This window comes from Mobula hypostoma, chromosome 4 (genome assembly GCF_963921235.1).
Source record: "Mobula hypostoma chromosome 4, sMobHyp1.1, whole genome shotgun sequence".
Lineage (NCBI taxonomy): Eukaryota > Metazoa > Chordata > Chondrichthyes > Myliobatiformes > Myliobatidae > Mobula > Mobula hypostoma.
This window is the reverse complement of record NC_086100.1, coordinates 124152208-124170661: the sequence shown is the minus strand read 5'-3', so window position 1 is coordinate 124170661 and position 18454 is coordinate 124152208. Positions and strand designations below refer to the sequence as shown.

Sequence of the window (18454 nt, the reverse complement as noted above, 5' to 3'; positions counted from 1 at the left end):
ATTTTAAAAAATCAAATGGCCTCCTGTTATATCAGAAGGAAGAATGAGAGAGTGAGCAAAAGAAAGCTCGCAGCATAGTAAACCAGAGAAGCACTGATGGCAAATATGCTCTCTAGGTCCTGGTGAAGGGAATAAAAATTTTTAAAGAAACAGTAAATTGAAGCTCAAGAAACAAAGAAAGTGGGTCAACCGAGGTTTCCGAAGAAGAGCAGTAAATAAGTGGAGACAAGTGTGTACACCTATGTACCTATAGGGGTTGTCTTTGGCTGAAGCTCTAGCTGTGTGTTTAATTCTCAATCTGTTGTGTAAGTGAGTTTTAAAATGCAATACACTGGGGAGCAATTCAGTCTCTATTTTGATGATTGGTATTTTCTATCCATGGGAACTGAATTGAATCTGTGGTGTTAGAGAACCCTAGGTGCTAGGTTTTGGACACAGGTGATAAAAGCCAGTAGCTGTTCCCCCTACAAAGGGCCAAAAGGACTACACATCAGCCAGATGTCCATCCTCTGGCCTACCACTAACCCTGACAACACAAATCTTTGCCAAGGTTGGTGATAGGCAGAGGATTGCCAATATTTTTAAACCAGCTGAAGCTGGCAATTAAAGTTCTAGAAACATAAAAAAAACATAGCCCCTTAGAGGATTAAATTGGAGAACTAAAAACAGGAAATAATAAAGTGCCAGCAAGTCTAAATAATTAATAGCGTAAAAGCTGACAAGTCCTCTGAATCTGATGGCCTAGGACCTTCAAAGAAGTGCCTGCAAAAAGAAAGATAGTGGGTGTGAGAGTTAAAATCTACCAAAACCATTAGACTCTGAAAAGGTATCAGAAACCTGGAAAATTGCAAATGCAATACCTCCATTAATAAAGAGGAATTCAGAAGGGAGGGCAGGTAGCATATCTGTCATTTGGGAAAATGGTGGAATCCATTACTCAGGAGGTAATTCGGGATATCCGGAAAATTGAAAAGCTAAGTAGTCAACATGTTTTTAATTGTGTTTAACCAAGTAGTTAAAGGTTCTCGGATGTAACAAACTGGGTGGATAAGGGACGTAGGAGAGTGGATGTTTTTGGATTACCAAAAGGCATTTGCTACTGAGAAAAGGTTATTAATATGATTAAATTGTGGAGGGTTGTGGGTAATATATTGGCATGGATCAGGAATGCCTAATAGAATGCTGAGAGTCAGGATAAATGGGTCATTTTAAGATTGGTAATCAATTAGTAGGCTACCACAAGATGAGAGCTAGGTCCTCGATTATTTATCATCTGTAATGATGGCTTGAATGAAGAAGCAGAGTATATTGCAGCTAGGTTTGCTAATGTAACAAGGATGGGTGGGTTAGCAAGTTATGAAGAATCAAAGAGGCTGGGGTATGGATGTTAAGTGAGTGGCCAAGAAGGTGGCAAGTAGAATATGCTGTGGGAAGTATTCAGGTTATATACTTCAGAAGGAAGAATGAAGAAAATCAAATTATCATTTATTATTTAAATGGAATAAGACCACAATATAAATTTGGGTGTCTACATATATAATACAGAAAGGGTTAGCTTGCAGACACAATGAAATGCTGGGCTGTATTGCCAGGAACAATGGAAGTTCTATTTTGATACAGCTTTGGACTTTTTTAGCTCAGAGAGCTGGAGGAAGTGGAGGTGAGGTGGGTGCTGTATCTTTGGATATACTTCAGGCAGAGAGTTATGAATAGCGAATGAGAAAATTGTGATAGAGACAAAATTATTGAATGGTGGATCAGGCTCAAGCTGTTGACCCAACTCCCATTCCAGTTTCTTATGTTCTGATTTTGAATTGAATGAAGTTCACTGCTGCACACACCACCTCTCTCTCACACACATCAGCCCCGAACCCCACCAGCATTACCAAAGATAACACACTCTTGGTAGTTCAAGGATTCACACCAATAGCTTTATAGCAGTGCTCAACAGTAACACAAGTAGGTGAAAAGTTGCATCTTTTCTCACCCACAGTATCCATCAGATTGGGCATCTTGCCAGGATATCAGGTAGAAGAGCATTTCTAAGTTCTCTTTGCAGAGAAAAAAGACTAAGAGCCTGACACTCCTGGACTTTATCTCACAGTTAGTATCAACATTGTTCGCAGGAAGCTGGCAACTGACACTGATTTGTAAAATTGCTTCATAAAGGGCTGATTGACAATGCAGGAAGAAGTGAAATCACTGCAACATTTCTATTGAACTCCAAGCAAATAATAAGTTTTGGAATTGACTCAGTTTTAGCTTCTTGGCATTCTTCAACTTAAGTCAAAATTCCTCTGATTTCTGGCTCATCATAAATATGCCTGTTAATTTGTGAAATCCTGTCATGTGGAAAGAAGCAAATGTTTAGTAGATCAGAGAAAAAAAAAGTTTCGAAGTTAAACCATCACAACATTAAGCCAGCTGCCTAGTTGATAAGTTGGCTTCATTCTTTTACATAAAAGGTTCATAATTAAGGTGAGCCACTAATACATGCTGTTCACAACAGTTCTGTGGCTGTTGATACAGATTGAATAGTCATGCTTCAGTGAGTCTTTCAGCTGTGCTGATGACTTATGCTGTTACATCAAACACTTGGTCATTACAAAGAGTATTTCTCAAGTTAACTCCTACACAAAGGCCTGTGATTTTTGCCTTACTCTAAGACATAACAAGGATCTGATGAATGTTATTTATCTTTGATAACACCGCCACATTACAGAGCAGCAATATTGCATTCAACAATCAAATAGTGACTAAATTGCTGTTGAATGAAATAGTTAAAATGTATAAATATAGTTTTATCTTCTTTGTTGAAGAAAGGTGTTCTTCAGTTTTGAAAGGCATTCTCTGTGCATTCTCATGAGCTCAGTATATATCATGAGGTAAAATTTACATACTGTACATTGTCACTTCCAAACAAAAATGATCAAAAATACCAATACTTTAAATGTGAGATTCCAATACAGTCCTGCAGACTAAAGACCCATTTATACATGCATGGTGGCTTTTGTTAGGCATTCATGTGCTGGCATCCCTTAATGTGTAAATTGAATTCCTAAAATCTCAGAGTTTCATTGACATGTGGGAGATAGAGTTATGAATTTGTGATTGGTGCTTCTCTTTGCCAAATTTTAGAACTTCACTGGAATGCCATCTCCATCTGAAGCCTTGTTGTTTATCAGTTGGCATGTGGTCTGTTCAGTGATTTGTTGGTCAAGGATGTCAGTGAGGCTGGAATGGAATTCAGTCTAAGGTGCTCATCTTTGGATTGTGATCCAGTGGCTACTGATTACCTCTGTCTATTTGCCCTTCCGTTTGGCTTTATTAGAGTGGGTTCTGAGATGTTTGGGCCATAAAGGGCTTACATATCAAGAATCTGCACCAGTTAGGGTTACTAGAAAGTTGCTTAATTTCCAGTGCTCATTCCACCCACTATGTTATTTGGGTCATAAATCTTCATTTTTAGTTGCTTTCAGGTTTGTTTCCTTCAATGTATGGCAGAATTTCCATTCCAAAAAAAAACATGTCATGGCTGTGCTTAATTAGCTTCTGGATCTCTTGGTAATTCTGTCATACCAGTCCTCATATTCCCCAGTAGAGAAAACAATGGCAACTGCTGATATGGCAAAGCGCAGGATTGTCAAAGTGATGTGTACACACTCAGCAGCTCCATTTGGTTGGAGGGAGGGGGAGTCTGTGAGGCGCTCTCTGGGAAGCGTTGTCTTTGTAGGGTCATTGAGATCTCCAACATTGAGTTGCTTGCAACAACACTTCAGCCTCCGTCGCTGTTTAGGGCCAAGCTTTTGGAGGTAACAAAGCAAATTAGTCAAGAGTGGATGCAACCATCATTGTTTTGATTAGTAGCTTCACCTGCTTCAATCTATCGGAGAAACTCCCAGTAATGTGTAGCCTCCTGGTAGGCCTCAGGCTTGCTCAGCTCGCTTCCGTCTGGGGGAGCAGCCTTCGGCCCTGCCAAACTGGGTAATCAAGTTTGTGTAGATGCTGTGTGATGTACCTCACCCCACCAAATAAGAAAGAGTACACCATGTGTGATTAAATGATTACACTTTATAGATCTTACTAGAACTACGTAATTAATAGAGATACAATATAAAAGGAAAGTAAAAGGCGCCAGACTTACCAAAGTTCAACCACTCCGTGCACAACCGTTGGAGCTCAATTAACAGAGTCTTCTTTCCACCATTCGATCCCCTCCGACCCCCTCGACCCGCCGCCTGGGACCAACCACGGTGGTCGACCACAACGCGTCCAGCACATCCTTCCTCTTCGGTTCTCCTCCTGAAAAGCCCTGGGCCTCGGACTCTGATCCTTGCCCAGTTTACAGCATAGTGTCTCCTCTCTCTGTCCCCATCGCGCCTTCTGCCCAAAGCCTGCAAAAACAATAGCTTACAGACACACAAGAAAGAATAATGTCTATCCCAATTGGTTAGCAAACAAGTACAATTCTCGTTATCAGTAATTATAACCCAAACAAGCTGCTACTGTGAACCACTATCTCCGCAGTTAACAACACAGAGAAGCCATTTTATTATAACATAACAAAGAAGCCATTTTATTAACCTTAGCAAATAACATGAAAGAAGAAATCCCTTACACTCTCCCCCCACCAAATTTAGTCATGTCTTCATGACTTCTAAATAACTCGCCAACCCTTCCTGCAGACACAAAAACCCAATCCAGGTACAAACATTCACATTGCTCCCCAACAGTAGACCTTACGCCCTGTTCCACGGGCGCTACATAGGCTAGCCCTATCTGGGAGTTTCCTAATCCTCCGAGACCTCCGTACCCCCTCACCTAAACCCTTCAGGCTCGGACACTACTGGGAATAACTCGGGTCTGCTTGCCAAATCCTCTCTCAATCTCTCACTTATGCCCCCACTGCAACTTGAAGCCCCCTGTCCCGTGTCCAGGGCCCCGCTTCTTTTCCTTCAGGGTCCTGCAGTAACCCAGGCTGCCCTCAGGTAGCCCTCCTCACTACCCCTGACTCAGTGGGAGAAGGGCCAAAAGTCTCTTCCTCAATCAAGGGGAAGTTAGCGAAAGTCAGCATGTACCACACATCCAGCACATCACCCTTCGAATCCGTATTCTTCCCCATTTCCTCGATTGGTAGCTGCTGCTTGATTTTTTTTCAACTGAAGCACTTAGCCTGGGCTGCCTCTGCAGCCTCTTCAGTCTCCTGCAATGGAGACGTCAGCTTCTTCTTTGACCCCTCTGCCTCCACCCGCAGTCGCAGCAGTTCACGCTTCGTGTTCATCTTTGTCTGGGACACAGTTACACCACCAGCTTCTTCCAATCTGTTCTGGATCAATTTCTTGAGTTTCTGCTGATGCTTTCGAAGGTTGGTCATTGTTTCGTCTCTCTGCATTAATTCATCAGTAAATGACCGCAGTTTCGGCTCGGAATTCCATTTCCCCGTCTCCACTTTGACAAGCATGGGCTCCAATTCTTCAGTAGTTGTCCGAAAATTGCAGCACTCAGTCACCAGCCTGCATTTCTGAGCGTTCAGTTCAGCGGTGCAAATCTCCTCTCTCAGCCAAACACTCAGGATCTGCATCCTTCTCCAGACCTGACACTCCGCCAAAGAAAGTTTTACTTTGTAAATTCTTTGTTGCCCAGGCTCCGGCACTCCCCTCGCATCATAATCCCCCAAGGCGAATCCAAACCCTAGGCCATCATCCACATACACCAAAACTCCAAACACCTCCACATCCCCCATGGCCTTCCACATGCCCCGCAGGAAGGTTGCAGGGGCTCTGGATATGCCCTGTGGCATCTTTTCAGACCGGAAGAATCCTAGGGGACCTATAATGTCTGTCTTCTCCTTGTCGGCCTCACTCATCAGGATCTGGCAACATCCACTCCTCAGACCCAGCACATTAAACCACGTCACCCCACTCAAACAGACCATCACGTCTTCGGCCCTCAGGACCATATTCTGGTCAATGACAGTGCACCTGTTCAGAGTCCTATAATCCACACACACGCTGCCTACATCTTCCACGGCTGCAGGGCCCAGTCGCCACGACCTCTCTCTCGTCGAGGTGTCTTCAGCGGTCAACTCCCCTCCCTTGTGGTATTTCGGAGTGTCTACTAAGAGGGTCTCACCCTCAGATACTTCCCCCAGGCCGTACCACCACCGGCTCTCGTTTAACTGTGGTACCGGCCCAGTGCTGCTACACACATCCTCACAAGCAGTTCGAAACACTGGATGCACAGACAATGCCCCCAAACAGCTCTCACCCACCTCCTCCTGGCAGGCCCCCATGCACCTCCTCATCAGCGGGGTGTTGGTCCCCTCCAGAATCGAAACACTGCCTGTCGCACCAGGGTCCGAACACATCAGCATTAATGATTCACAACCCTCTGACACCCACACATTGGCCTCCGAGAACTCCAGTTTCACTGACCAATAATCGTCTTCTGGATAATTCCCAGCAATGATATTCGGAATTTCCAGTGCCCGGAATGGTGTCAAGGGTAAATGCTTCAAATATCGGTTGTAAAACGAACTGTACAACAACTTGACCTGTGCCCTGGTGTTGAGGATGGCCTTAGCATAGCTTCCATCTATCCGTAACGGTGCACGGGAGTGTGGTCCCAATAAGCCTTCAGGAACAGGGTCTTTTCCTTTCGGGAGTTCCTTGGTACATTGCTGGGAATGTATTCCCCCAGAGACCCCAAGACATTCCCCCACTGGGCCTCCACTAAGTTTCCCGATACCTCTCTGATCAGCTGAACAACTGAGGGAGGCGCTGATCCCCTTAAATGATCTCCCTGGCACTGCATGCAATTTAGCTGCTCCCCTAGCCAGAGAAGACACACTGAAAGTTTTCCCCCAATCTCCTGACACAGGTATGGAAAGACCCCCAGGTGCTGCATTTTACTTCTAGACGAACCAAAGGCATTTTCCCCTGCTTTTAGATAACTGGCAGCTGTCACTACAGGGTAATTGAACCTGACAGTTCTAACACCGTCAACAGCCTGCCTACTCAAACTTTCAACCAATCTCTGCCACTCTCCCTCAACCGAGCACTGCCACTCATCTAACAACTGAGAGATCCGTTCTGCCCACGTCTCGTACGCCTCCGCCCCTTTGGGGGTGGACATTATCCCAAAAACCAGGCGGAGCCTGCCATAGACATTTATTCGCAGACACTACCTCCAAATCAGACCACTCTTTCCTCTCTCTCCTAACCGTATGGACAGCCCATGGCCCCGCCTCACCCAGGACACCAATAGACACTGGCAGTCCCACCACCAACTCGTCAGTGCTAGTCTGGGCTCGAACAAAGACCTCCGAGGTACCAACAGCCACCCCACCCAACATGCATGCAGTTACAACCAGTAATTCCACAGAGACACACCAGCTTTCCGCCCTCGCAGCATGCATAATTTCAACAGGGCGATCATACAGCTTCCACAGAATCCAACCCCGGACAATGGCCCCCACAATGTAGCCTCCTGGTAAGCCTCAGGCTCACTCAGCTTAGAGGGGAGCAGCCTTCGGCCCCACCAAACTGAGTAATCAAGTTTGTGTGGATGCCGTGTGATGTACCCCTCACCGCCAATTGACAGACAGCACACAATGTGGGATTGGACAGGATAGATGCAGGAAGATTGTTCCCAATGTTGGGGAAGTCCAGAACGAGGGGTCACAGTTTAAGGATAAAGGGGAAGCCACTTAGGACCGAGATGAGGAAAAACTTCTTCACACAGAGAGTGGTGAATCTGTGGAATTCTCTGCCACAGGAAACAGTTGAGGCCAGTTCATTGCCTATATTTAAGAGGGAGTTAGATATGGCCCTTGTGGCTAAAGGGATCAGGGGGTATGGAGAGAAGGCAGGTACAGGGTTCTGAGTTGGATGATCAGCCATGATCGTACTGAATGGCGGTGCAGGATCGAAGGGCCGAATGGCCTACTCCTGCACCTATTTTCTATGTTTCTATGTTTTTGTTTCTATGTATGATTTAAAGATTACACTTTATAGATCTTACTAGAACTATGTAATTAATAGAGATACAATATAAAAGGAAAGTAAAAGGCGCCAAACTTATCAAAGTTCAACCACTCCGTACACAACCGTTGGAGCTCAATTATCGGAGTCTTCTTTCCACCATTCGATCCCCTCCGACCCCCTCGACCCGCCGCCTGGAACCAACCATGGTGGTCGACCAGAGCACGTCCAGCACATCCCTCCTCTTCGGTACTCCTCCCGAAAAGCCCTGGGCCTCGGACTCCCTCATGGGTCCAATCCTCGCCCAGCTTACAGCATCACGTCTCCTCTCCCTGTCCCCATCGTGCCTTCTGCCCAAAGCCCATGAAAACAATAGCTTACAGACACACAAGAAAGAATAACAGCTATCGCAATTGGTTAGCAAATGAATACAATTCTCGTTATCAGTAATTATAACCCAAACAAGCTGCTACCGTGAACCACTGTCTCAGCAGTTAACGGTACAGAGAAGCCATTTTATTATAACATAACAAAGAAGCCATTTTATTAGCCTTAGCAAATAACTTGAAAGAAGAAACCCCTTACAAATGTATCTATCTATTTTGTTTTTCTTGGGTCTGATGAAGGGTACTGCATCTGAGAAGTTACATGTTTTTCTTTCCTCAAATGCTGTTTGACCTGCTTAAGTTTCCAGCATTTCTGTTTTCTGTTTCTATAACATGTTGGCTCAGGGTGTTTTCTCCTACAAGTCTAGCCTGCAAGGCAATTCATCACCTTACCTCATTACAGATGAGGCAACTCATTATAGATATCAAGGAGCTTAATGTGCAGGTAACTATTGCCTTTGAGCTGTTTTGACACATCCTTTCAGACATCCCTTTATTCTACACCTCCATCCTTTGCCTGCTCTTCCACTGAAAACTAACTTGCATTTCTCTTCTTCCCAGTTTTGACAAAAATTTGCAGACTTAAAACATTGGTAGTTTCTCTTCCACAAACACTGCCTGGCCTGCTGAGTTTTTGCAGCATTTCTATTTTGCTCAAATCTTCCTAGTTGGGGCATATGGACTAAAAACAGTGGTGTATTTGTTCCATAGAACAAGTTATTCTATATACACTACACTACCATGATTAGTCATGGTACACATAACATGTAAACTACAATGGGACATTCACTTATCCCACAGACTAGTTGCTGAGACACCAGTCTAGCTCATTCTTTATGGAAAAGAAATACCTAATGAAGAATTGTTCCTCTTCTGGTTTGACTTTATATAAGGTCAAATCAGGAGGAAATATAACCACTGTATAGTTATTAGAACTGACCCATCTCCTGTCCATCATGTCTCATTCAGGGCATCATTATCAAATTCAAAGTGAGTGAGATCCTAAGCTATATTAGCAGAGTGGTGTTCAAGTTTGTTGTTCTTAGGGGCTTTGCATGAACCCCAAACTTCGAAACTTTGAGGCAGACAGACTGAGAGGGAAGGATGGAAAATGTTTGATAGAAGATGGTAGTTTTTATGTTAGTTTTTTTGCATTTTCTCCATATTTAATTCATTCACAGCATTGTGAAAAAGTTGACTATATTTGCTCCTCCCTCTAACATGGCCATTTATGGCACCTAACCCCTTTCAAACTACTTACAGAGTTCATAATGCTTGGGGAATGGTGATCAGTTTAACCAATGCAACATTACATCAAGTGTACATCTGTTCCATTTGAAGTGATATATTTGTTAAAGTGGTAATTATGGAAAATTCCTTACTTTTCTGTGAAGCTGATCTCACATTAAAACATACATGTTGATGCCTGAGGCAATTTGTATTGTGGGGTTTCATTCTCAGAGCTCTGATCTCATTATGTATATTTCCAAAGTATAGGTTATTGTATTGTAGGGCCGACTGATAAAACATTTGTTCATTGTTAATCATATTTTGGTGAAGTTCCAAAACTTCTGAGTTTATGTTTTTTCTGTTTATTCTAGTTTCCCATGGCATGGAAACCAGATTAATAGCAATCAGTTGTGTTTTCTCATCTGTGTTTATTAAGAGTTAGACCGTTTCTTTAAGTGATGTGTAACTAGCATATCTGGATTGAAGAAAAAAATCAAAAGAGCCCTTAATTCCATATATGTGATTAGTGGTAGTTCGGCAGCACTGAGTGAAGCCAGACAGAATGGACTGTGAGAAAAATATTTTCAACTAGCATTTTCATTCCAAACTTACTTTTTGATAACCTAAAAGATACTCTTCATATGAAATTTTCAATTGAAAATTTGTTTCATTAATAAAAAATGTTGAGCCGGAAAATCTTTAGCTATTGTGATTTCCTCTCCTCTGACAAGGCAAGCTTTGCAAGGCCCAAGACTTGGACACACCCACACCGGGTGTAATGTTAATGTTTGCATGGGTTTTATCAACGTGGAGTCCCTGCTAACTGGAGTCTGCGGTGCTAAAAGAGAGCAGTCGTGCCAAAACATGGACTTCCTTACTCCGGTCTAGGAAAAGGCAGTGACGAAGGTGATGACATTGTGAAGGTAATACAGGTCCATTTTGGGATTCTAGGCTTAGGGCATTATCTGAAGTCTAGATATTCAGATAAAACCGTGGATTCTTTTGGCTCTTTACTAATGGAAGCCTAATGCAGATATCAGAGAAGGATACTGGTCTTTTCCATCTATAAAAGCAAGCACACGCTGAACTTTACTATGAGGTCACCATTTTGATAGAAAAGGTAGAAGATCAGAGTAAGTTTTAAATAGTGAGTAGCTGAAAGGTTTTGGTGTTCTGCAGACTGGGTATACATGTAACAGAAAGTTAATATGCAGGTGCACCAACCAATAAAGGAAGCTGATGATATTAGCCCTTTTTATTGCAAAAAGATTGTATAGAAATGGAAAAACATTCCTGGTGAGCCTGCAAATGGAATGGTGTGTACAGGATGCCATATATAATGAAGTAATCATTTACAATAGAGGATGTCCAATGAAGGTTCATTGGATGGATTCCAAGAATGGAGATGTTGTCCAATGACCAGAGATTGAGCTGAATGGGTATATGTTCTTTCAGAATGTAAGTGAGTAAGAGATGATGTCATTGAAAAATAAGAATTCTTAGAGATATTTAAGGTTAGATGTGATGATGTTTTTGTTTTTTACTTTGGCTCACTTTGGTTGAGGTTCATGAGACTGATTCCAGGAATGAAAGTGTTAACGTATGAGGAGCATTTGCTCTGGGACTCTATTCACTGGAGTTTAGAAGAATATGCGGGGTGGGGTCTCATTGAAATCTTATCGAATATTGGAAGGCCTAGATGGAGTGGATGCGTGGAGAATGTTTCCTTTAGTCAGGGAATTTAGGATCAGAGGGCATAGCCTCAGAAGAGAAGGATGTCCCTTTAGGACAGGAGGAATTTCTTTAGCCAGAGGGTAATGAATCTGGAATTCATTGCCACAGACGACTGTGGAGACCAAGTCATTGGGTATATTTAAAGCAGAGCTTAAGTGTTCTTGAATAGTTAGGACGTCAAAGGTTACAGCTTGAAGGCAGTAGAATGGGAATGAGAGGAATGATAAATCAGCCATGATGGACTGGCAGAGGAGACTCAATGGGCTGAACAGCCTAATTCTGCACCTGTGCCTTATGGAAATGCCGACCTTAAGGGGCACAGTCTGAAAATGAGGAATCAACTATTCAGGAGTGCGAATGGAAAACATTTCTTCAGATTGGGTTATCACATTTTTGGAATTCTCTTTTCAAGATGGCTGTAAGGTGAGTTGTCGAGTATATTAACGACAGAGCCAATCTATTTTTAGATATTAAGAGATCTGGGGATACATCTCTTGAATGGGCTTGGAAATTAACGATCATCTGCAATCTTATTCAATGGCAGTCAGACTCAAGGGCCTGATTGACCTTTTTTTGCTTCTATTTTCAAATAATTTTATTCCCAGATGATTCAATCTGGATTGTGTCCCGCTTTCAAAGCTCAAAGAAAATTTATTATCAAAATACATAAAAGCCACCATATTCATGTCACCCTAAGATTCATTTTCTTGTGGGCATACTCAATAAATCCATAATAGAATTAATGAAATACCACACCAACTTGGGCATATAACCAATGTGAAAAAGACAACAAATTGTGCAAATACAAAAAGAAAGAAATAATAATAATAAATAATCAATTAATAGCAAGAACATGAGTTGAGGAATCCTTGAAAGTGAGTCCATAGGTTGTGGGAACATTGCAATGATGGGGCAAGTGAAGTTGAGTGAAGTTATCCCCTTTGGTTCAAGAGCCTGTTGGCTGAGGGGTAGTAACTGTCCCTGAGCCCGGTGGTGTGAGTCCTGAGGCCCCTGTACCTTCGTCCCAATGGCAGCAGCGAGAAGTCAACATGACCTGGGTGATGGACGTCCCTGATGATGGATGCTGCTTTCCTGTAACAATGCTTAATGTAGGTGTGCTCGATGGAGGGGAGGGTTTTACCTGTAATGGACATGCCAAATTTTTGCAAACTCCTAAGGAAGTAGAGGCACTGCCGTGTTTTCTTCCTAATTGCCTTACATGCTGGGCCCAGGACAGGTCCTCCAAAAATTAAACACGGAGGAACCTCTGATCCTCCGATGAGGACTGGCTCATGGAGGTCTGGTTTCTTCCCAAAGCAAATAATCAGCTCCTTGGTCTTGCTGACAATGAGTAAGAGGTTGATGTTAAGGCACTACTCAGCCTCCTATACTTTCAATCTCCCTCCTATATACTGATTTGTTACCACTTTCGATTCAGCCTATGATAGTGGTGTCATCAGCAAACTTAAATATGGCATTGGAGCTATGCTTAGCCACACAGTCAGAAGCGTAAAGCAAGTAGAACAGGGGGCTAAACACACAGTCTTGTGGTGTACCTGTGTTGATGGAGATCGTGGAGGAGATGCTGTTGCCAATCTGAACAGACTGGTGTCTGCAAGTGAGGAAATCGAGGATCCAATTGCACAACGAGGTATTGAGGTCGAGGTTTTGAAGCTTATTGATTAGTTTTGAGGGGACAATGGTATTGAATGCCAAGCTGTAGTCAATAAAGAGCACCTGATGTGTGAAAATTTGCTGTCCAGATGTTCCAGCATTGAGTGAAGAGCCAATGAGATGCCATCTGATGTGGGCCGGTTGCTCCAGTAGGCAAATTGGAGCAGATCCAAGTCACTTCTCAGGCAGAAGTTAAGATGTTTTATCAGCAACCTCTCAAAGCACTCATCACTGTGGATATTAGTGTTTCTGGATGATAGTCATTGAGGCAGGTTATTACGTTCTTCTTAGGCATCAGTTAAAGTGAAGTCTGCTTGAAGCATGTGGCTACGTCAGACTGTGGAAGCGTGAGATTAACGATCTCAGAGAACACTCCAGCCAGTTGGATCAGCACAGGTCTTTAGCCAGGTACCCCATCTGGGCCATATGCCTTTCGTAGGTTCACTGTCCTGGAGACTGCTCACACGTCGGCCTCCGAGACTGAAATCACAGGATCATCAGGAGCTCTGGGAGTCTGTGATGAGTCCTCCATGTTTTTATGGTTAAACTGAGCTTAGAAGGCTTTGAACTCATCTGGAAGCGAAGCCCTGTTGTCACCTATATCACCTCATCTAACTTTATCAGAGGTGATAGCATTCAAGCCCTGCCACAACTGTTGAGCATCCTTCATTGATTCAAGTTTAGTCCACAGTATTACTCTTGACAAATCAAAATCCCTGTTTCTAACAGTTGGAAAAAATTGATACTGAAATTTCCAGCATGGTACCTCTATATTTCTTCCTAAATATTACAACATAATTTTAATTAAACGCTTTGGATTTATTCAAACAGACAGCGGATGCAGCGGTCAGCAATGTATGAACTATGTCAAGGGATGAAGGGCATCAGCATTGAATTTGTACGCTTGCAACTGACCCACGAGGAATTCCTGTGCATGAAAGTCCTCCTCCTGCTCGGCACAAGTAAGTTACACGTTCACTCTTACTCTGTTTAACTTTGTGAAAATTAATTGTTCTTCCAGGAAATATTATGCTGAAGGCTGAGATTCATGGTTCAGTAACTAAATTCTTGCTGAACTAATGTTGAGTAAATGAACATTATATACCAAAGAGAAGAAGCAATGAGAAACAGATATTTATAAGCAATTTGAGTTATTTTGATGTTTTTATCAGTTGTGGGCAAAATCTTTCTGTTTACACAGTTGTGTCATTTGACACCACAGTATCTAGACTGAGTGTGACACAGAGAAAAACTGAGAAACAGGTAACTGAGCCTCAAGTGATTCAAGCAGGAAGCATCGGCAAGAATGGAAATAGAGAAAGCAAAGAAAGTATTAATTGTAAATAGGTGGTCTGAATGACGTCCTTCGTAAATTGGCATTGTGACGAAAGCAGGACACGTTTCTTAAAAACTCTTTTGTCTCTGTAATTAAAGCCATAGATAGATGCAATTTAAAAGTATTTAGTTGCTTACTTTACAACATAGCAGAGAAAAAGCAGTCAAATTTTAATTTGAATCGAATTTTCTTTGAAATAATCAGAATCTGTAGGAAAGACTGTTTAAATTTAGTACATATGAAGTGTAAACTGAGAAGGAATGTGATTAATAGGATCTGTGAATGACATATGTTCCTGGGAAGCATTTAAAGTTTCTCACTCCAATAGTTTGGAATTAGAATGGAACATTACACTTTTAAGTTATTTTTCTGGATTATTTATGACTAACGAATCTCTGCTTCGTTGTAGAACATACATATAAAACTCTTTTAAGTTATCCTGGCAGGTCTTCTAACCAGTAATAACACTTCAGGATAATGTTTCAGATTGGAAGAGCAGTGTGGGGTAGCTTGCTGGGTGTGCGTGCTAATCATGGACAAAGAATCTTGCATTCTGCAAAGTATTTAATAAATGCCATTCAATAACTTTGTGTTTGTTTATGCGCAGTATTCTGGGAAGTTTTTGTGTTTAATTCCACTTGCTTATCTACTTTAATAATACTGCGGCCCTTTAGGGGTGGGGGTGGGCGTGGTCGAGCGTTCCTAATGACCAGCACGATCTGTTGTTCTTGTGTTAAAATGCTTTTGTGGGATTATGGTGGGAAGTTCCAGTTCATTTATTGTCACATTTTAGCTTGAGTTGTACAGTTAATCGCTTGTGTGTTTGTGGGTCACCTGGACTGTAACCGGGGTGTCCCCCGTCTGTATGTGACTGAGGGGGTTCTCTCCCAGGTCTGCTTTTGTGGCATTTCACAATAAAAATGGTTGTTGAAGTTAACGAGCTTACTCATCTGTCATCATGGACTGAATGCTTGCCACATTGGTGTCAGGAGTGGGAATAGAAACTGACGACAAGTTTGAAGAGCTACGACGTTGGATGGAGCACCTTAAAACCCAGGGAATAATCTGAGAGACTGAACCGTATGCCTCCCCCCACGTCCCCGGGCTGGGCTCATGAAGACGGGACCCAGAGGGAGGACATGGGAGCTGAGCATTGTACCTTCCAAGGGAACCCCGAAGGAGCAAACGTTCCCAGGCTCCCCAACCGAGGGGGACTCAGCGGAGTGCATCAGCCGCAGCGGGGATCCCAAGACACCACAGCTATAGGAGAACAGGGAATGTGGCAGGCACCACTGACGCCATCAGAGCAAGAGGAAGACCAAAGGGTCTCAACAATTCAGGCTACAAGATCCCCAGATACAGTGATACCAGCCGCCTGGAACCTTACCCTGCACAAGCCAAACATACCACATGGCACGACGAGTGGAGCCCCACCGAGACAGTGGTGCATCTTGCCCTGGCGCTGGAAGGGGACCCCCCTCGACCCAATGCCAGTGGAGCAGTGTGACTACAGAATCCTTGTAGCGGCACTGTAGTGTTGTTTCAAGCAGAGGCCATTGGAGGAAGCAATGAGGGCAGAACTAGGCAGCAGGTGGCTCCATGTGGGAGAAAGCCTGAGGCATTTGTAGCAGGGCTCCGCCACTGTGCTCGGCATGGCTAATCCCAGTTCCCTCCTGCAGCCTTTGTATAAGTGGCTAGCACAAGAGGGCACAGTTTTAAGGTGCTTGGAAATATGTACAGAGGAGATGTCAGGGGTAAGTTCTTTTTTATTAACGCAGAGAGTGTGAGTGCATGGAATGGCCTGCCGGCGATGGTGGTGGAGGCGGATACGATAGGGTCTTTTAAGAGACTCCTGGATAGGTACATGGAGCTCAGGAAAATAGAGGGCTATTGGTAATCCTTGGTAATTTCTCAGGTAGGGACATGTTCGGCACAGCTTTGTGGGCCGAAGGGCCTGTATTGTGCTGTAGGGCTTCTCTGTTTCTAAGTGCTGATGCCAGAGCGCCTTTGGCAGCATGTTCGGCACGAAGCAATCTCTGTGTGGTGAGGCTGACCTTGAGGCCCGGGACCGCCCCACACCAGCGGCGCTTCAGGTGGAAGCCGGTGGCGAGGTAGACCTCCCCACCATCGACAGCAAGCAGGTGAGTGATCCCACGCTGCCCCGGGTGCGCCATGGCTAACAGTGGGACAGCAGCCGGAGTGGGCCACCCTGGATCCGGAGACCAAAGCCCTAATTTCAGAGTGGAGAATGCTGGAGGTGCGCGATCGGTTGCTGTTGTGGCGGTGGTAGTTTTCCGGCAGTGACAAACATCTCCCGCAGCTAGTGTTCCCCGGGGGCTCTGTGCCACGGTGCTGTGGTCAGTGCATGGGCCATTTCAAGGTTGCAGAGAGCAAGCTACTGGCCTGGGTAGAGGCAGGGCGTGCAGCTGTTCGTGCACCGTTCGCCACAATACTCCTAACTTCTCAGTGGAGCGTAGTTTTATAGACATTCTCATAATTGAGTTATTTAACTGTGACAATTATCACATTCAAACAAACTCCTCACCCAAAGTTTTTGTAGATGTACGTACTTAAATCTCAACAGGGGTGAGGGGTAGGCCAGGAGAATTCTGGGGATCGGAAGCTGCAGAATATTAAACAGAATGTAGAACGTAGAACAGTACTACACGGGGCAGGCCATTCGGCCCACAACATTGTGCCGAACCAGCAAATCAAAAACACCCAATCCCTCCTACCTACACCATGTCCATATCCGTCCATCTTCCTACATTCATGTGCTTATCCAAACGTCTCTTGAAAACCCCTAATGTATTTGCCACTACCACCATACAAGGCAGTGCATTCCAGGCATCCACCACTCTCTGAGTGAAAAACTTACCCCTCACATCCCACCCTCACCTCTGGTATTAGACATTTCAACCCCGGGAAGCAGATATTCTCTGTCTACTCCTATCTATGCCTCTCATAATCTTGTAAACCTCCATCAGATCTCTCCTCAGGCTCCTGCACTTCAGAGAAAGCAACCCAAGCTCATCCCCAAGTGGCATCACTAAACCTCCCAACCAGGATACTGGTTTCCCTCCAGTTCAGGTGCAACCCTTTCCTCTTGTGTAGGTCGCCCCCCTGTCCTCAGAAAGGTTCCAATGATCCAAGAACTTGAAACCCTGACCCCTGCACTATCTCCTCAGCCACTCATTCATCTGTGCTATAATCCCAATCCCACCCGCATTAACCTGTGGCACAGGGAGTAATCTAGTAATTACAACCTCGGAGGCCCTTCTCTTCAGCCTCTTTCCTAACTCTATATACTCACTGCATAGGACCATGTCATTGGCGTCAATATGCACCCTGACCCCTGGCTGTCCCCCTCCCCTTTAAGAATATCCTGCAGCCGCTCTGATACATCAGGGACCCTAGCAGCTGGGAGGCAGCACACCATCCTAGTGTCTCCTTTACAGCTACAGTATCTCCATTCTGTCCCCCTAACTATTGAGTACCCTGTAATTAAAATAAAACTGAAAATAAAATTTGAGCATGAGCTGAAAGGCTCATTTCTTAGCTAAGCAGAGGAACCATTGCAGGAATCTAAAATTAAATGTAAATAACAAGTTGAACTTGTACAGGCTTTTATTGTGGATGAAGACGCCTACAGTATAACTGGAATAAAAGTTAAACAACAAAGCAAGGAAGACAAAACTAGAAGATTAATAAAGGAAGTGGTTTTGAGAAGGTGTTTTATGGGGAACTTCTCTGGAAAAGGCATGCAAGTGGTTGAGTATATTAGCCTCGGCAGAGATTTTGTTGCAAATGGGGAGCCAAGATGCAGAATTAAGTTCTTAAATTAAGTCTTTCTTACCGCTTGGAACTCCCCCTTGATCCTCTGGTCTTGCAATTGTTGCCTTTCTGCGAGGCAGAGCAGGATAGGAGCAGTGGTTTAGACGATGGTAATTTGGTATATTATTGTCAGATGTACCAAGGTACACTGAGAAATTTGTCTTGCACTTCGTCCACACAGATTGTTGTATTACAGCGGTGCATTGAAGTAATACAAGAGAAAGCAATAACAGAACTCAAAATAAAGTGTTACAGTTACAAAGAAAATACAGTGCAGC

At 43.8% G+C, this 18454-nt stretch overlaps 1 protein-coding gene across 2 annotated transcripts in view; it reads left to right on the top strand.

The window, feature by feature from the left end:
• The window catches only part of nr3c2 (nuclear receptor subfamily 3, group C, member 2), a 374510-nt gene that overhangs the window by 333723 nt on the left and 22333 nt on the right, over window positions 1-18454 (top strand). For both annotated transcript variants that reach the window (XM_063046454.1, XM_063046453.1), the window contains exon 7: window positions 13838-13968. In XM_063046454.1, the coding sequence (XP_062902524.1) occupies window positions 13838-13968 (131 nt within the window). The remainder of the gene's footprint in view (window positions 1-13837; window positions 13969-18454) is intronic.